We start from the raw sequence: 15,654 nt of genomic DNA on the forward strand, positions 1-15,654 counted from the left end.
TATGTATAAAGAAATAAAATAAATATTGGGGACACCGTACACAGATCAACTTAGCCCCAAACTAAGCAAAGCTTGTACTATGGGTGCTAAGCGACGATATACATACTTAAATAGATAAATACATACTTATATACATAGAAAACATCCATGACTCAGGAACAAATATCTGTGCTCATCACACAAATAAATGCCCTTACCGGGATTCGAACCCAGGACCGCGGCTCAGCAGGCAGGGTCACTACCGACTGAGCCAGACCGGTCGTCTAAATTCGTTCTTCTATGTACTATATTGGTCACAATATAATCAAAACGTAGGTAATCATGCTCTCGGGCGACATTTTTCTACCAGCACAATTACCTACAAAATGTAAATTGGCCCTAAAGGCAAGAAGAGACGTCACATCGAGATATAATAAAAAAGGATCCCTTCCACGTTCCTTAATAAGGCCGGTTACATCACCCATTCTGTACAGCTTTCTGCCATAATGATTTACATCGCACACCCACGCTCACAGACCCTTAATAAGACCGCGTCCTAATTTGTGCGACTCATCTTTATCAGAATTTGTACATAAATGTCGAAGACTTGAAAACACTAACTTACTAATTAGGAACATGTATCTTAGACTGTTATTGTAGTTGTTCAAATTTAAATACACGTGCGTAGTATTTATGTCTATAGGTTCACTATTGTCTTGCAGACACTTTTTTCGCATATAATTGATAGTTCTTGGCAAAAGACACGTTTGGCAGAAACACGTTACGCAGAATTTTTTTTTTTGTAATTAACTGTCGTGTTAAAGATGAAAAGCCCTCGCTAGGAATACGGGAAACCATTCACCTTGATGCTGTGGTACATTACTCTTTAGGTGTTATTGAACTTTTTTAGACTATTGATAATTTTGTTGATATGTTTTGTGAACGATTGATTCTGTTGATGATTCTTTTATAATTTCATATGGGTTGACTTTCAAAAAATCACAGGTGCTTTCATGGTGGATACGAGTAAGTTATTGGTGAATTTTGGGCATTCTTTTAAAAGGTGGTCAATAGTCTGACAACTAACGTTGTTACATGGGCATAAATTGTCGTCTGTTATTTTAAATCTGTGTAAATAGGCTTTGTGATATCCGTGCCCCGTTAAAACTTGTGTCAGCTGAAAACTTATTGGTATTGAGCCACGTAGTTTTGTGATCGAATTGATGCTGGGCAAATGATGTTTTAAGTACCCAGTAGTGCTGTCTTCGTACCATTTGTTGTACATTGTTTTGATATGTTATGAATTCATGATTCTACGTCGACACATCGTTAGCGCGTTTTATCTCGGAGGTGGCGCCATCTCTTGAGGAACTTATGTACTACATAAGTAGTTACTTACGAGCAATAGTCCGAACTGTAGAAACGTAGGTTCCAACAAGGATTAGGAGTGGCAAGACGAACATAAACACCAAGGATAGCGTTGTATACAATTGTTCTTGCCACTTTGCTGTGTAGACTCCGTACGTGACACATTGGTAGAACTCTTCCACAAATGGCCCCTTTGCCACTTGAAACACTACTGTCTGAAACAAAGAAAAATGTAATTAGGACCAATTGTCCAAATCTCAATTTAATTTAGAAGTAATTCGAATGAGGGTTTTGTTCTTTACAGTCTGAAAAAGGATTATTATCTCAAATTGGATTTTGTTCGTTCTTTTACAACATAGAAAGGGGACGACCTTCACAAACGGACGTTTTTTTACAAAAAAATATCTTTTTATATTTCTTCCTTCCTAAAAACAATAGGTACCTAGGTATCAGCAGCGGCTGATCCATACAAGCCGATACCCACAGTGCCTTTAAAATTGATTACTAGCAGGGGCGGCTCACTCCGTGATTCTATCGCCGCGCTACAAGTACATCCTGGCGGCCGCGAGTTCGCGGCCTACTCAGGGGTGGCGCGCGTTATCACGGAATGCACGTTCGCACTTTCTATTGTTACTTTACGTCGTCAGGTTTTTTAAGCGATGTCCGCGTGTGGAATGGCTAATAATACTTACTTAAATAGACATATTAAATAAAATAAACCATACCAAACCATAAGACATTCTTACACAGATCTACTTCCCACGGAAAAGTTCAATAAGGCTTGTGATGTTGGAACTTGAACAAAAATATATAATAAATACAGTATAATTATATAACTAGAAAATACCCAAGACTTGAATATAATAGTATAACATTTTATGTGAGTATTAATTCGTTTGGATCCATTGGTAACCCTATCACCGGACGCCGCGCACGTGCGGCTCGTTTCTTTGTAAGAATTTTGTAGGTATTTAAAAAGGCGGCATTTCGTGAACATCAAAGCAGTGGGCCTTCTGTACTTGTACTATTATATATTCTGTGTTACTAGTAAAGTACCTAATGTGTTTCTTTTTGCCCAGTGTTGCCTAGCAGAAATTTTCACCAGCCGCCACTGCTAGATATCAACATTTTAAAAAATATTTTTACATAATTTGATGTATTTCAGTCATAATATGGTTTATTTATGTGCTGTGCTACATTTTATTTTTTGTAGAGAGTAGGCAAACACTTACAAATTTTAGGAACTAAAAGTTCGAAGATAATAGTCTTTATACATACGTAGTTATAATTACTCATAAAAAATGGCATATATTATTTGAACAAATATCTGTCACATGAAACAAATACTTGAACTTACGAGGATTCGAACCCAGGATCGTGGCTTAGCAGCCAGTGTCACTACACGCTAGGTCAGACCGGTCGTCGTTACATAAATAATCTATTATGCCCTATCCTCTTAAGTTTGTAACAGTAAATAAAGGTCTGAAAAGTCGCCGGTTTTTGTTTAAGGGCCTTTCGACTTACAGCGGCCCACTTTAACAAAAAACTGTTTAAGTTTGCTCAGTTTGTCAACAGAGCTGAAAAAGGGTCAGCCTAAAAGTTTTTGGTCGTTTGTCAAGCAATAAACAAAAAAATATGAGATTTTGGTAGACGTGAATAAAATGATAAGTATACCACCTGATACACACGCTTAACTAGCACTACACTAAACTTATACCCTCTTATTCATAAACGTACTCTAAAGTTGTCAAGCCGATAAAGTTCGTTTGTCCCTTTCCGACTTATCGGTGTGATAGAAAAGGACAAAGTGACTTTATCGCCTTGATAATTTTAGAGTACGTTTATGAATAAGGGGCATAATATTTATTATCTCTAATGGGGTGATGACGGGTGAAAAATATATCAAAATTATGTTGAACGTTATACATAATATGGATAATATCCATTGGATATGAGAACAATGCCTTTATAAATGTGAACATGAAACGGTTTTATAATGCAGTCGCAAATTAAAGGAGTTCACGTGTGACCAGCGGCATTAACTAAAACAAAAATTTGAACCTCCTCCGGCATTTTGGAACACGAATAAAATGACTCTGACCAACATTGTCACTAAAGCTAATAGGATAATCTGTACTAAGACCATGTAATTTACAAAGGTGATTCCTCAATCATAAGATAATAATATTATATTTTGGTTAGCTTTGAAGCAAAGGTGTATTTTATAAGCCGCTAGCGCCTGTCCATACCGACTAAAAAAGAAATACCCGACCGACTTAAAGAAACATTTTACTATAATTAACATCTTGCCATATTAATCTACAGATATTAAAACTCTATAAAAGTTTTTTAAACCGCTTTTGGATTCAAGAAGATAATCGCACTCAAAGTCGATTCAGTCAGATTTTTAAAACTTACTAGCATTCAAAATTTATGAAAAAACAAATCAGAACATAAAGCTTGATAGATACTTAGTTCGAGTATAAGCTGCTTATACTGTGTATCTCTCTACATCAATATAACTGGATATTAAGTAAAAGTCTTATCTATATTATACTTTCGTCGGCCAAATTGCACCCGTCATCCGCTCATTAGTAAAATTGTATCTCTCTTCAAATCTTCGTTTTAATATTCTACACGCAATTATGTTTATTTAAACTGTGACAAACAACGTTAAAGGCACTGATGACAGCTGACATTGAAAATAACAATATTTGTAAAACAAGTTTTAAATATAAAATACTGAACAAACTTTGGTCAGTCGACTACAAAGAGATGTAAGAATGTTATCCACTTTTTCACCTTATTACAATGCAATAAGGATAAAAAGTGGATACATCTCTTTGTAGTCGACTAGTCAATGTTAACATTACATCCACATAATAAATATTGTATCAACAAGTATACAGCTGGGACTTCCGGTACGGGTGCCATCTTAGCGGTATCGAGTCGTGAATAATTTCTACTTATTTTGCTCATTAATGTTGTTTAAAGTGTAATACCGATAGCTTATTATGCAGTAGACTAATGTTACTTATAGTGAGAAGCTGATGAAGAATTAATCTCGAAACGCGTTTAGCCCCTTTTTTGTCATCGACGGCCGATCAATTTACAAGTGCCAACTACCGAACAACGTCGTACTTACCGTACCTAAATCTAAAACAATTAGCTTATATCACCTTGACACTGGCAAAATAGTCCCACTAATGGGAATGAGGCCATTTAATAAAAAAAAAAGTATACAGCTATACTCTCATTATTATATCGTGACTGTTGCGACGTACTTCGGGTCATTTACATGCCTGAATACGGGTCTCCAAAATGACCCGAAACATGTCGCAACGCAACAGTCGCGATATAAGTACATCAGAGAGACACTGTACACTGTGCACTGGCGAGGTAACTGCTAGCTCTACTAGCAGTTACCTCGCTCAATCGAATCAGTTTGGCAGTAGACTGCTGGAGCGAGGTAACGCAGCCAGCATCTAAGGCACCTTACCGCGGGGACCTTTTTTAGATTTAGTTTAGTTTTAGTTTTTTATTCTTTCTATATTCATACACAGCGGGCCTAGCGAGCAAATCAAGTATTTTTATATTTAGTTTAATCCACTTTTTTATTAATTATCGTGTTATATTATAATAAACAGTACAGCAGTATATTGATTAAATAATATTTGAATTTATCTCACGGAAGTTTAACGTCTACCCACATAATAATTAGTAACGCTTTGGACCATTAACCCAACAATGATGTGGATTTGAATCCAACGTCGTTGGCCAGAGTTGACTTTTTTTAATAGTAAATAAATTGTGTCCCACTGCTGGACGAAGGCCTTCCCTTCCTTCCTCTAGATTTGATTACTATTGATTTTTAACCGAAATCCGAACCTCAAAAGGAGGTTATCAATTTGTCTGTATGTTTTTGTCACTGCAATTGACATTTTGCATTTATAATAAAATGAAATGTTGGTCAGTTTATCTTGACTACTAGTTTAATTTATTATTCCTGAACATCCGGTATAACATTTCATTAACAACATTTCAAGTAACTTTGGACAGATTTAGGATAGTTACTTAGCGCTATAATTTATGACGAGTGAAGCCTAATGAGAAGTGGTTTCTCCGGATGAGCCATTTAGATACACCAGTAAAAGCTTCTACGTCATCGATCATTTATTTTGTGCTATGATGAACCATTCATTGAAACCACAAATTACTATTACAGGACATGTTTAACACAATCTTATTCATAAGAGTTTTGAATGATTCACGGTTATTTTCATTAGACTTATATTGACCGGGATATAGACCGTGATTACCTTTTTGATTTTTGTCGAGCTCCCGATATTCGAGTTTTCCGTGATCATGATGCATGCAACTGCGTCGAAATATCGGGAGCTCGACAAAAATCAAAAAGGTAATCACGGTCTATATCCCGGTCAATATAAGTCCAATCTTATTCATGTCGCTTTTGGGTGATTTTTTTGTGGCGGAGCTGATAGTCATTGTGTGGGCTAATTGTTTCCGGGTTTTTTTTATGAAAACCTATCCCAAAATACTATCTTCGGCAATAACGCAAATTGTTACAAGTGATATGTATATTTATTTAAAAATACTTTTTCATCGAAATTCTAATTTTGGTGTAGCGTCCAGAGCCTGTTTTTAGCGGATCATCGCTATGATAAATCCAGTAAATCCGCAGCAATAAAGAAAACTTGACATACTTTCATTCTTTATTAGATTAAGTGTATTTTAAGATGATATAAGTCGATATGAATACATAATTTTACACTTATAACTAAGCACCAAAAGTTGTCCGGGGCAAAGAATCAATTTTGGTGGTAAGTGTTGAAATTATTTTTAAGGTTAAACGTGACGCAGCAAGAAGAACAAACGTGTCGTAACCTGTCCATTCAGGTTCGTTCCTGCACTTCGACATGACACAAGTGTTATACCTTGTTGGGTTTGTCCGCCCCATACAAAAATATCTAATTTTGGTGGATCGTAATACTTTTTCCACCAAAATTGAATAAATTTTGGTGGTGAATAAATTGAGGGCAATAACGTTTTTGTTTCTCTTTGAAGTGTATTTATTACATGTTAAAAGTTTATTTTTATAAGTAGAAAATAATAGAAAAGAAAATAAAATGCTTTATTTTTGATTTTTGTAGGTAGGTAGACCAATTTTGGTGGCGACCATATCACTTAAATCGTAATATCTCCAAAACTACTTATTATAATGAAAAGTCATTGCTACATAACATTGGTAATCATTAGTTATGTAACATCAATAAGATAATTTCAACTAAAATTACAAAACTAAAAAATCCACCAAAATTAGGCACGAGTAAGTACCTATGTTGAAATTCACCCTTTTTGGAAATCTGTATTCAAAGTCCGGATTCAAAGTCGCACTCTGTTATAGATCATCATCTGTGTTAGGCATCCAGAGCTTTTTAGATGGATACATATCAAGCAAAAATAACATTTGTGATGAATGATAATAAATAGATACGCAGTTGTCATCGGTAACTCAGGAAGTCAAGATCAAGCATTGGAAATGCAAATGCAAATATGCAATATGCATATAAGAGCCTGCCAACGGTATAAGACTGAAACCAGCAATATGGATGGCCGTCAGTTAGATTGTCCAAAAATTCTGGACTGAACACTTATTCTTTGCTTTATCTCATTAAAGATACAGAGCATTAAAGTTCCGAAGTGGGGGCTTGTGACGTCACTTTTAAGTAAAAATAGTACCTCAGGCGTGACGTCATGCGAAACTTCAACGCACTGTATACGTACCGTCGTCATTTTTTGAGAAAAAATAAAAAATAAGGACTGTATCGTTAAGTATAAGGACAAAACAAACCTCGTCTAAATGTTGACATTGTGCATAATTTTGTATTATTATGTTCCGAGAGTATGATCTTAAGGTATTGGTAAGTACTATTTGATATAAGAAGGTCTGATATTTTTTTTATTTTAGGGATTTTATGGTACTTTCATTAAGGTCTAGCAAATAAATTTCGGACAACCCCTATCTGGCTTAATTTGAGAATATTTCAATGACTCTTTGTACGATTTCAACAAACAAAGGTTAATATGCTGCCAAAATATATTCTTTAAGAGTCCTCTTCATGATTTTTCCAATTGGGTACTTGTAGAATAAATGCGGCGAATTTATATAATTTAAAAAAACGCAATTTTGAGCAACGTTCCGGATTGCCGTAAATTTTTGATGCTAGCAGGATGAGAGAAACAGATAAAAAAATTAGCCATAGGCCAAAGTCTAATTGACATTCATGGTGTTTGAACAACGCTTAAACCAGATCGATATAAACAATGTATGATAGTCAAATTCGACATCAAAGTCGAAGTTAGAGTAAGCACCATGCCACATTCTCTAAATGGCCGCCATACACAGATCCTGAACTATATATTTTTTAAATAACAGTAACTAGACTATGTCCAGATATTCTGCTTTGTGGATCATGTGTCGTTGAGGTTCGCACCATACAATTTTTTTTCGCAATCGTATCGTCTTCTACGCACTTTGTGAATTTTCTAGTAGCATTTGTCCGGAATCATAATTGGTACTCGGGAGGATTAAGTCAATACTGTCTAAACCATATGCTTTACGTCGAGTTTCTAGGACAAAATGTGTACCTTATTATGTGCCTTATTAAGCCCATGGCTTGTTATAAGAAAAAAATATAATAGCAAATAAATACGGCTACTCAAAGTTGTCTTCATACTTAACGATACAGTCTTTATATGTCAAAAAGTTTTTGATAATGCAACTTACGGATTAAAAAGTTTTTTTTTAGTCGTTTCGCCTATTGCACACATTTTTAGAGACGTTTACACTATTAGACTAACGTATTCTAAATCGTCAAAAACTTTGAAGAGGCTCAGATGTATGTCAATATCATTTTTCAGCTTGTGTGCCTCTATCTACGCGGCCTATGTTAATCTCAGTGGATATCGGTATTCACAATATTCACAAATGTTTGCTTTTATTTTGCGCTTTTGTTTGAGTTTATACAGTATTAAAATGCCACTTTTGATTGAATATTGCGAATTTAAATATTTACATTAAAACGGGTCACTTTGTATCTTTAGTCGAAAATTATTCGAAAGCAAAAAATGATGGTTTTACGCCGTGGCTTGCGTGGGCGACGAGCGCGCGACCGTCGCTCGCATCATATCGCTTATCATCGATAGTTGATCGCGCTGCATCGCTTTCCCACACACAACTGCACAAACTTGGTCGTTAATTGATCCTCTAAAATTGAAACTCAAGGTTTTTCAGCGAGCAATAGAACGTAGTAGGTATATTAGGCGTTCGTAAAACTGACCGCATCAGAAACACGGAATTACGCTCCAGAACAGTTCTGGAGTTGTAGATGTGGGAGTCAAGACCGCTAAGCTAAAGTGGGACTGGGGTGGACAGGGCATGTCTGCTGTATGCACCCAGAAAGGTAGGCCAAAATGATTACAGACTGGGACCCGTGAACCACCATAGACGGGGCAGGCCAAAAACTAGATGGCGGGATAACCTGGGCGCAGTCTACTCAAAATGATGGGAAAACGCAGACTGGATCAAGTGCAATAAAACGACGGGACAAAAAGGGACTAAAAAACCCTGAGTCAGAAAACAATTGTCAAACAATAATAATTTCTTATTAAAAGGTTTTCCTTTTCATGCTTTTAAGGGTTAAACACTTTACTAAACAATGAACATAAAACCACCTAAAAGTGAACAGTTATTATACCTACTCTTAGGGCCCATTCAGACGGTACGAGAACTCGCATACGAGTTTTATTACATTGCGCTATTGACGGCTGTGAAAAAATGTACGTGACTTAAACAGCACGCAATGTAACTAAAATCGCATGCGAGTTCGCACGCCATCTAAATCAGGCCTTATCCTGCTATCCGTCACAGCATGCGTCAGCGATTTGGCACTTAAGAGCCACCATTACGATCGCTATCAAGGAACTATGATAAGAAAGTGCGTGACCCTTTTATGGCTTTTACCTTGTGTTTAGAACGATCATGGCTTCATTTAAAAGTCCTGTAAAACGTAAATATGCCATTTCTAACAATAATCTTCATATACAAACTTTTATAATTTTCTTATTAGCAAGAAACTATCTTCATAATTATTTTTAAGCTTTCGAGCGCTTATTATACACCCTGTTTTTATTGAATTCCGTTAACTTTATGGGAATGTTCTTTAGATCAAAAAATATAGTTAATTTCTCTAAGAAACTAGCGTCTTAATTCTTACGGTTGTCGAGTTATTAAAAAAATAAAGATAATTACTGAACATGACTGTGTGTGACAGCCTTTACTAATTCCTCATGTTATTTGTTTTGATATGAGCCGTCAATCACTTGACAGTAAGTTGAATGTCTTACACTAATAAATTCATTTATTATGTATGAAAATGATGAATTTTTTTTTTGCAAATTTAACTAGAAGTGATAAACAGGTTGGTTCCTGATAATGAACCTAGCCACGTGTCGAATTTAACGGAAAACAAAAAAAAAACACGGTGTATGAGGTTATTAATATACGAAACAAGTGGTAGGATACTTAGTTTAGTTACATTAACTTTTATTTAATACGTATTTTTTATGCAATTTTATCACATTATTAGGTATGTACGTACTAGTAAAGCCTCACCAGAAATATATCGTCAGTACTTTTAAAAAATCTCGTATCTCACGCTGCTCCTCAAAGTTAAAACGCAGTAAGTCTATATGCATTTCATACATACTCACTACAATTTTCTTTTCATTGACAGACGAAGATACAAGTTTTTTTAAAAGTAGTGACGATATGACTCCGTGCCATGTTGCGGAATTTCATTAGAACTATTTTTTTCATACTAAACTGAACTATCACCCAATACATCTGAATAACATAAGCGCCCTCCTAGTCATATATTTCTGGTGAGGCTTTATAAGAAACATTTATTACCGGTTTTGATACCACCATCAATTTATTGAATAGGTATCATTATTCCTACGAATCATCATGTAATGGTAGTATAAACTGTCAATTTACAACCAATTTTAAAACGATGCTAATGGTCATATGATCGTTGTCAAATGACAAATTATTGAAGTAGAACATAATTAAGTACTCTGAATAGAGACCCATTTGCCTCAAGGTTTTTTATTAGAACACTTGATATCTCAGCAATTCCCGAAAAGTTTGTACATTTGGATCACGTCTCTGATTTTGATAAAAATTGGTAGGATGATAGAGTCCATGATGCTGAACATGATCCACTAGGTTTCCCAAAACATGTCCCAAGCAGTTTGTATGAAACTTTCCTTCTTTGTTACCGAAAATGTATAGAAATCTGGTAACAAAAAAGGAAGGTTTCATACAAACTACCTGGGACATCACATCTACAACTCGGCTATGATTACTGTCACAATGATCACTGGATACAGGCTATATCAGTTCTTTAACTGCCTGCCTGCTTTATTAAATAAATAAAATAAAATATTTTATTACGACTTAAAAACCCGCAAAAAAATAATTTAAAGTTTACTTTTACGTGATCAGGCAAAAACAACATCAGCCATATTAATCTATAGAATATCTATGACATGACGTCAGTCTATTTAGAAAAAATATTTGCCACTGTCACATCCGAGCAACGACTATGAATTTTAATACAATACAGGTTGCTTCTATGGAAATTGGATTAGTACCTCTAATTTCCATAGTTGATTTGAATTATGTGACGTCACTCCAATGGCCAACACCGTTTTCGGAGTCAATAATTTAAAAAAAACATACACACATCTTTAATTAAAAATACGCAGTCATCACGCACTTTTAATCCCCGCAAGCTATAAATATTGATTTCTTAAATCAAATACTACAGAAAACAATAAATTGATGTGCTAAATTCGATACGAGTCTAGTAGCCTATTGTAATCTGGGTCTTTCTAATTTCCTGGCCTTGGTGTTTATTTATACTATTTTCCTTTTAGACGGAGCCGGGAAACTGTAGTTAGCGCAGCGGTCTGTTTGACGCAATCCGGTCAGAGGACAGATTTTTTTTTGGTATTAGCTCTGCACATGCAAAGACGGAGAATGGTACGACGCCGAGACGGGATAACCATTAACGGGAACTGCTACAAGCGCGTATCATCATTCAAGTACCTCGGTTGCACGATAACTGACACCAACCAGAGAGAAGACGAAATCGACATCCGTATCCAGAATGCCCTAAGATGCTCAGCAGCCCTTCACAAAATATTAACGTCCAAGCTCATCAGCAGAAGAACCAAGATCAGGATTTACAAGACCGTGATAAGGCCGATCTTGGTATATGGATGCGAAGCTTGGACGTTGACCCTGAAGGAGGAGAATAAGCTCTTAGTGGCAGAGCGGAAGATCTTCAGAAAGATTTTAGGCCCTACGAGACGAGAGGATGGCTCTTGGAGAGTCAGGAAGAACTTGGAGGTGGAAGAGCTAGTGGGCGAGCCCAACGTCATCGGCGAGAGTAAAGCTTCTCGTCTGCGATGGCTCGGCCATGTGGAGAGGATGGGAGAGGATCGTGCGGCCAAAAGAGCTCACTTGTGGCGATCTACTGAAAAACGGCCGGTCGGAAGGCCCAGGTACCGATGGATCGACGAGGTCCAGAAAGATCTGCGTGACCTTCAAGTGACTGAGTGGCATCAGATTGCACAGGATAGGAGCGAATGGCGGAATCTAGTGTCGGAGGCCAAGATCCACTTCGGGTCGCTGAGCCATCGCAGTAAGTAGTAGTATTAGCTCTGAAACTCGTCGTGTAGCAAATTACCCACCCTGTATTATTTCCAAATAAAATTAATGACCAATACTTAAGAGTAATTATTTATTAGTGGTTTATATTATGATTTATATTACTGTTATTTATGATGAAAGTATTAAAGAATATCAATTGACTCATACTAGTCACTGATTCCGGCCATCTTGGATTATTATAAAACAGCGGGAATGCAGTGACGGTTGGGCAGTTCGAGTGTAGACTATAGTAGTTGTAGTGAAGAAGTCTTGAAATACTTATTGTAAATTGGTTGTTATTATGTTTGTAATAAACGAATAAAGTAAAAGTGTAGATACAAGTAATAGTTTTCATTATCAACCTGGTAGTATCCCCAAAAATAGGATATCCTGTTCCATTTCCGGACCAATCAAAATACATGCTATAAATGGTTTTCTTTCGCATTGAAGCCGGCATTTCCCAAGTTACGCTATTTCTTTGCCGATCCACAATAAAGGTAATCCAATTAAAAGGGATTTTGTATTTCCTTCCGCGTCTTTAACGTTTTTGTTGCCTGCGACATTTACTTATGGATAATTTGATTCTTGAGGAAGCTTTGCAAAAAAATACAATCGGTACGTTATATTGGTAATATCAAATTATCTAACGTATTGAATGTCGAGTGAAAAAATATTTAAATGGACATTTTCGCGAGAAGAATCACAAAAAAAAAATGTTTTAATGTAGGTAAATTTTATGTTTTTCCTACTGAGAATTACGAGCCCTTTAGATTTAGGATAAAAAACGAGAAACAAAAAAGTAGTCCCAAAATTTTCTGTTATTATGCATACTTTCCACTTTGTAACCGCTGTACAAGGTGTTTGAAAAATAGTAACGAAGTGGAAAAATTAAATTTGGGACGCTTTTTTCCGCCTAGTAGGATCAAAAGGGCTCGTGATTCTGAGTAGGAAAAGCATTAAATTTACCTATTTTATAAAAAAAAGTTTTTGAATCTTTTTTCGCCAAAATGCCGAAATAGAACCGATTTCAAAAGTTGACGAGGGTAGTAATACTTTCTCTCCTATCGAAGTTTAAATTAGTTTTAATTTAAAAAGCCGAGATGAATATTAAAACAACACTTTAAGTTGTTAACGGCTTTTGAAATCAAACTAAACTTCTGTAGCATCAATACTTAGAGTTTACAACTAAAATTAGTTGATATTTCAGTATTTCAAAATCTCCATATTATAACAAGCTTGACCCAGGCCCTCTTACAACTACACATATTATAATAATGCATAAAGGACAACTCTAGTACTGTGCTCCGTGATGCCAGAGTTTCAAAACTAAATTTGGTTTTGACGACCGTGGCCTAGTGAGTGGTGACCCTGCGGGGAGTTCTGGGTTCGATTCCTGGAAAGGGCATTTGTTTGTGTGATGAAAACATTTGATCCTGAGTCATGGATGTTTTCTACGATATATCGGACTCTCTCCTATTTATTTATTATTTATTCAGGTCACGTTTGCGCCTATTATGCACGCAATAACTAACACAGAATATACCCTTTTTATATAGAAGTTAATTATGGCTTTTCAGGAAGTAGCCGTCGACGGATACATCATCATCATCATCAACATCATAAAATCACTCATTCATGTATAAAATAAAAACGCAAATCTACAACCATCCCCAAAGCAAAAAAAAAATATCTGGTTGTAAATGAACACTTTAACGCAACAAACGGATAAAATTATACAGTAGGAGTAGTAGGTATATAACGGTTTCTCGAACACTCCGCGGCTACATAAGCGGGGAAATTTTTAAAAATTTTGTGCCTTAAGGATTCCTTATATGCAATAACGGCTTCTGCGTATATTAGCGCCCGTCCCACGGCTACGCGGGCAGGTATGTTTTTTTTGGTAGTTTTTTGTTCAAACCTTAGCTTATATAATAACGGATTCTGCGTTAATCGACACCCTTCCCACGGCTACATGGGCGGGTACATTTTTTTTGGGTAGTATTTATTCAAACCTTACCTGCTTCTACACCGGCTGATATTGGTTTTTACTTAGGGTCATAAATTACATCCCTGTGAGCGTAATAATTTTTAAGCAGGTGTGTGACTGTTTTTTTATCTATAATAGACATGGGAATCATTTCTTTGGAAACGATTTATAAAAGTTTTTGCGATGTAGGTATGCTCCCACGCAATAAAGATTAGGACTTATGAGACAAGGGTCGTGAGAATTACAAAACAATAAATTAAAGACACTTTTTAGCGCACAGGTGGATAGTAATAACGTTGAAATGGGACAAACGCATAGGATCTGTTTTTTTGTGTCTATTTTTTGTTGTTTTTAATTACAAAATATTTTAAAAAACCTGGTCTGGTTGATACAAAACTCGTTGCAACGTGTCGTGTCTTTACAACGGACAGGTGTCTCTTTTTTATAAATAGTTTTGTCATTAACTATAAAACATTTAAAAAATTGGTCTGGTAGACGCAAACACGTTGCAACATGTTCTACCATACAACGCACGGATGTCTGTTTTATTAGAATGTAGGTTTTTTGTGCTATCCGCGACGTATATGTATAAAGTGTATATGTGTGTGTTCACTAATAAAAGCACGGCTCAAATCGATGGGACCGTCAGTCCATCATATGGGTTTGTTTGAAATAGTGTCAATTGATACAAGTATATTTAAAGTGGTGCAAACTATTGTGATACTAGTATTATTCATCATTAGTGTCTATTTTAAAAGCTGTTAAGAACTTGTAGCGAACTACAATGGAGGTAAGCTTAACTATAACTGACTTTTTTATATTTATATATAAATATTACGTATCTACATGTGTCCCTTGCTATCCGATCTCTTACAAATGTTTATTTTTGTTTTAGATATCGAACGAGAACTCTCTTGAATACACAATGAAAAATTATTATTATGACAATTTGAGTGATAATGAAACTGAAGTTACAAAGCCACTTAAAATTCGAACCCAGAAACGAACCAACAATATTGATATATTTTTCGAAAAGCCCAAAAAGAAGCAAGCTTTAGAATATTCATCTACTGTCGCTCAATTGGCAAATGGAGGGACAAATTATATAGCTTCTCGCATAGCCGACGTTTCTAAGGTCACTCATCTCATAAAAATTGACGTCTACGATATGAAAAAGTTGCGGGGTGTTCCAAACGACCAACACTGGAAACATGCAAATACGAGAATCAAATATTACACGCAGACCGAAGACGATGACTTTTATTGTAACACTCATGATTTAGTTTATAATATAACTAAACATATTGCAACTCAAAACGACTGTAAAAAATATTTCATAGAGACAAAGCCATAAATCACCCCCAACTCCGCCCACGTATCATCTCCCCACCAACGAACAACGCTCCCCACAAACGATTTTGGGACTATATATAGCCGGACAATGCTGAGCGAACCCATACCGCATTTCCATCAACACTCGCTTCATTTACCCGTGAAATATAGTGATATCAACATGGAC

The 15,654-nt window shown here is 35.9% G+C and overlaps 1 protein-coding gene across 2 annotated transcripts in view; it reads right to left on the reverse strand.

Annotated features, from left to right (window-relative positions):
* Window positions 1–15,654, reverse strand: part of LOC125233752 (gonadotropin-releasing hormone receptor) — a 171,699-nt gene that overhangs the window by 44,551 nt on the left and 111,494 nt on the right. For both annotated transcript variants that reach the window (XM_048139828.1, XM_048139829.1), the window contains exon 3: window positions 1,379–1,562. In XM_048139828.1, the coding sequence (XP_047995785.1) occupies window positions 1,379–1,562 (184 nt within the window). The remainder of the gene's footprint in view (window positions 1–1,378; window positions 1,563–15,654) is intronic.

The sequence above is a fragment of the Leguminivora glycinivorella genome, chromosome 15 (genome assembly GCF_023078275.1).
Source record: "Leguminivora glycinivorella isolate SPB_JAAS2020 chromosome 15, LegGlyc_1.1, whole genome shotgun sequence".
NCBI classification, from domain to species: Eukaryota; Metazoa; Arthropoda; class Insecta; order Lepidoptera; family Tortricidae; genus Leguminivora; species Leguminivora glycinivorella.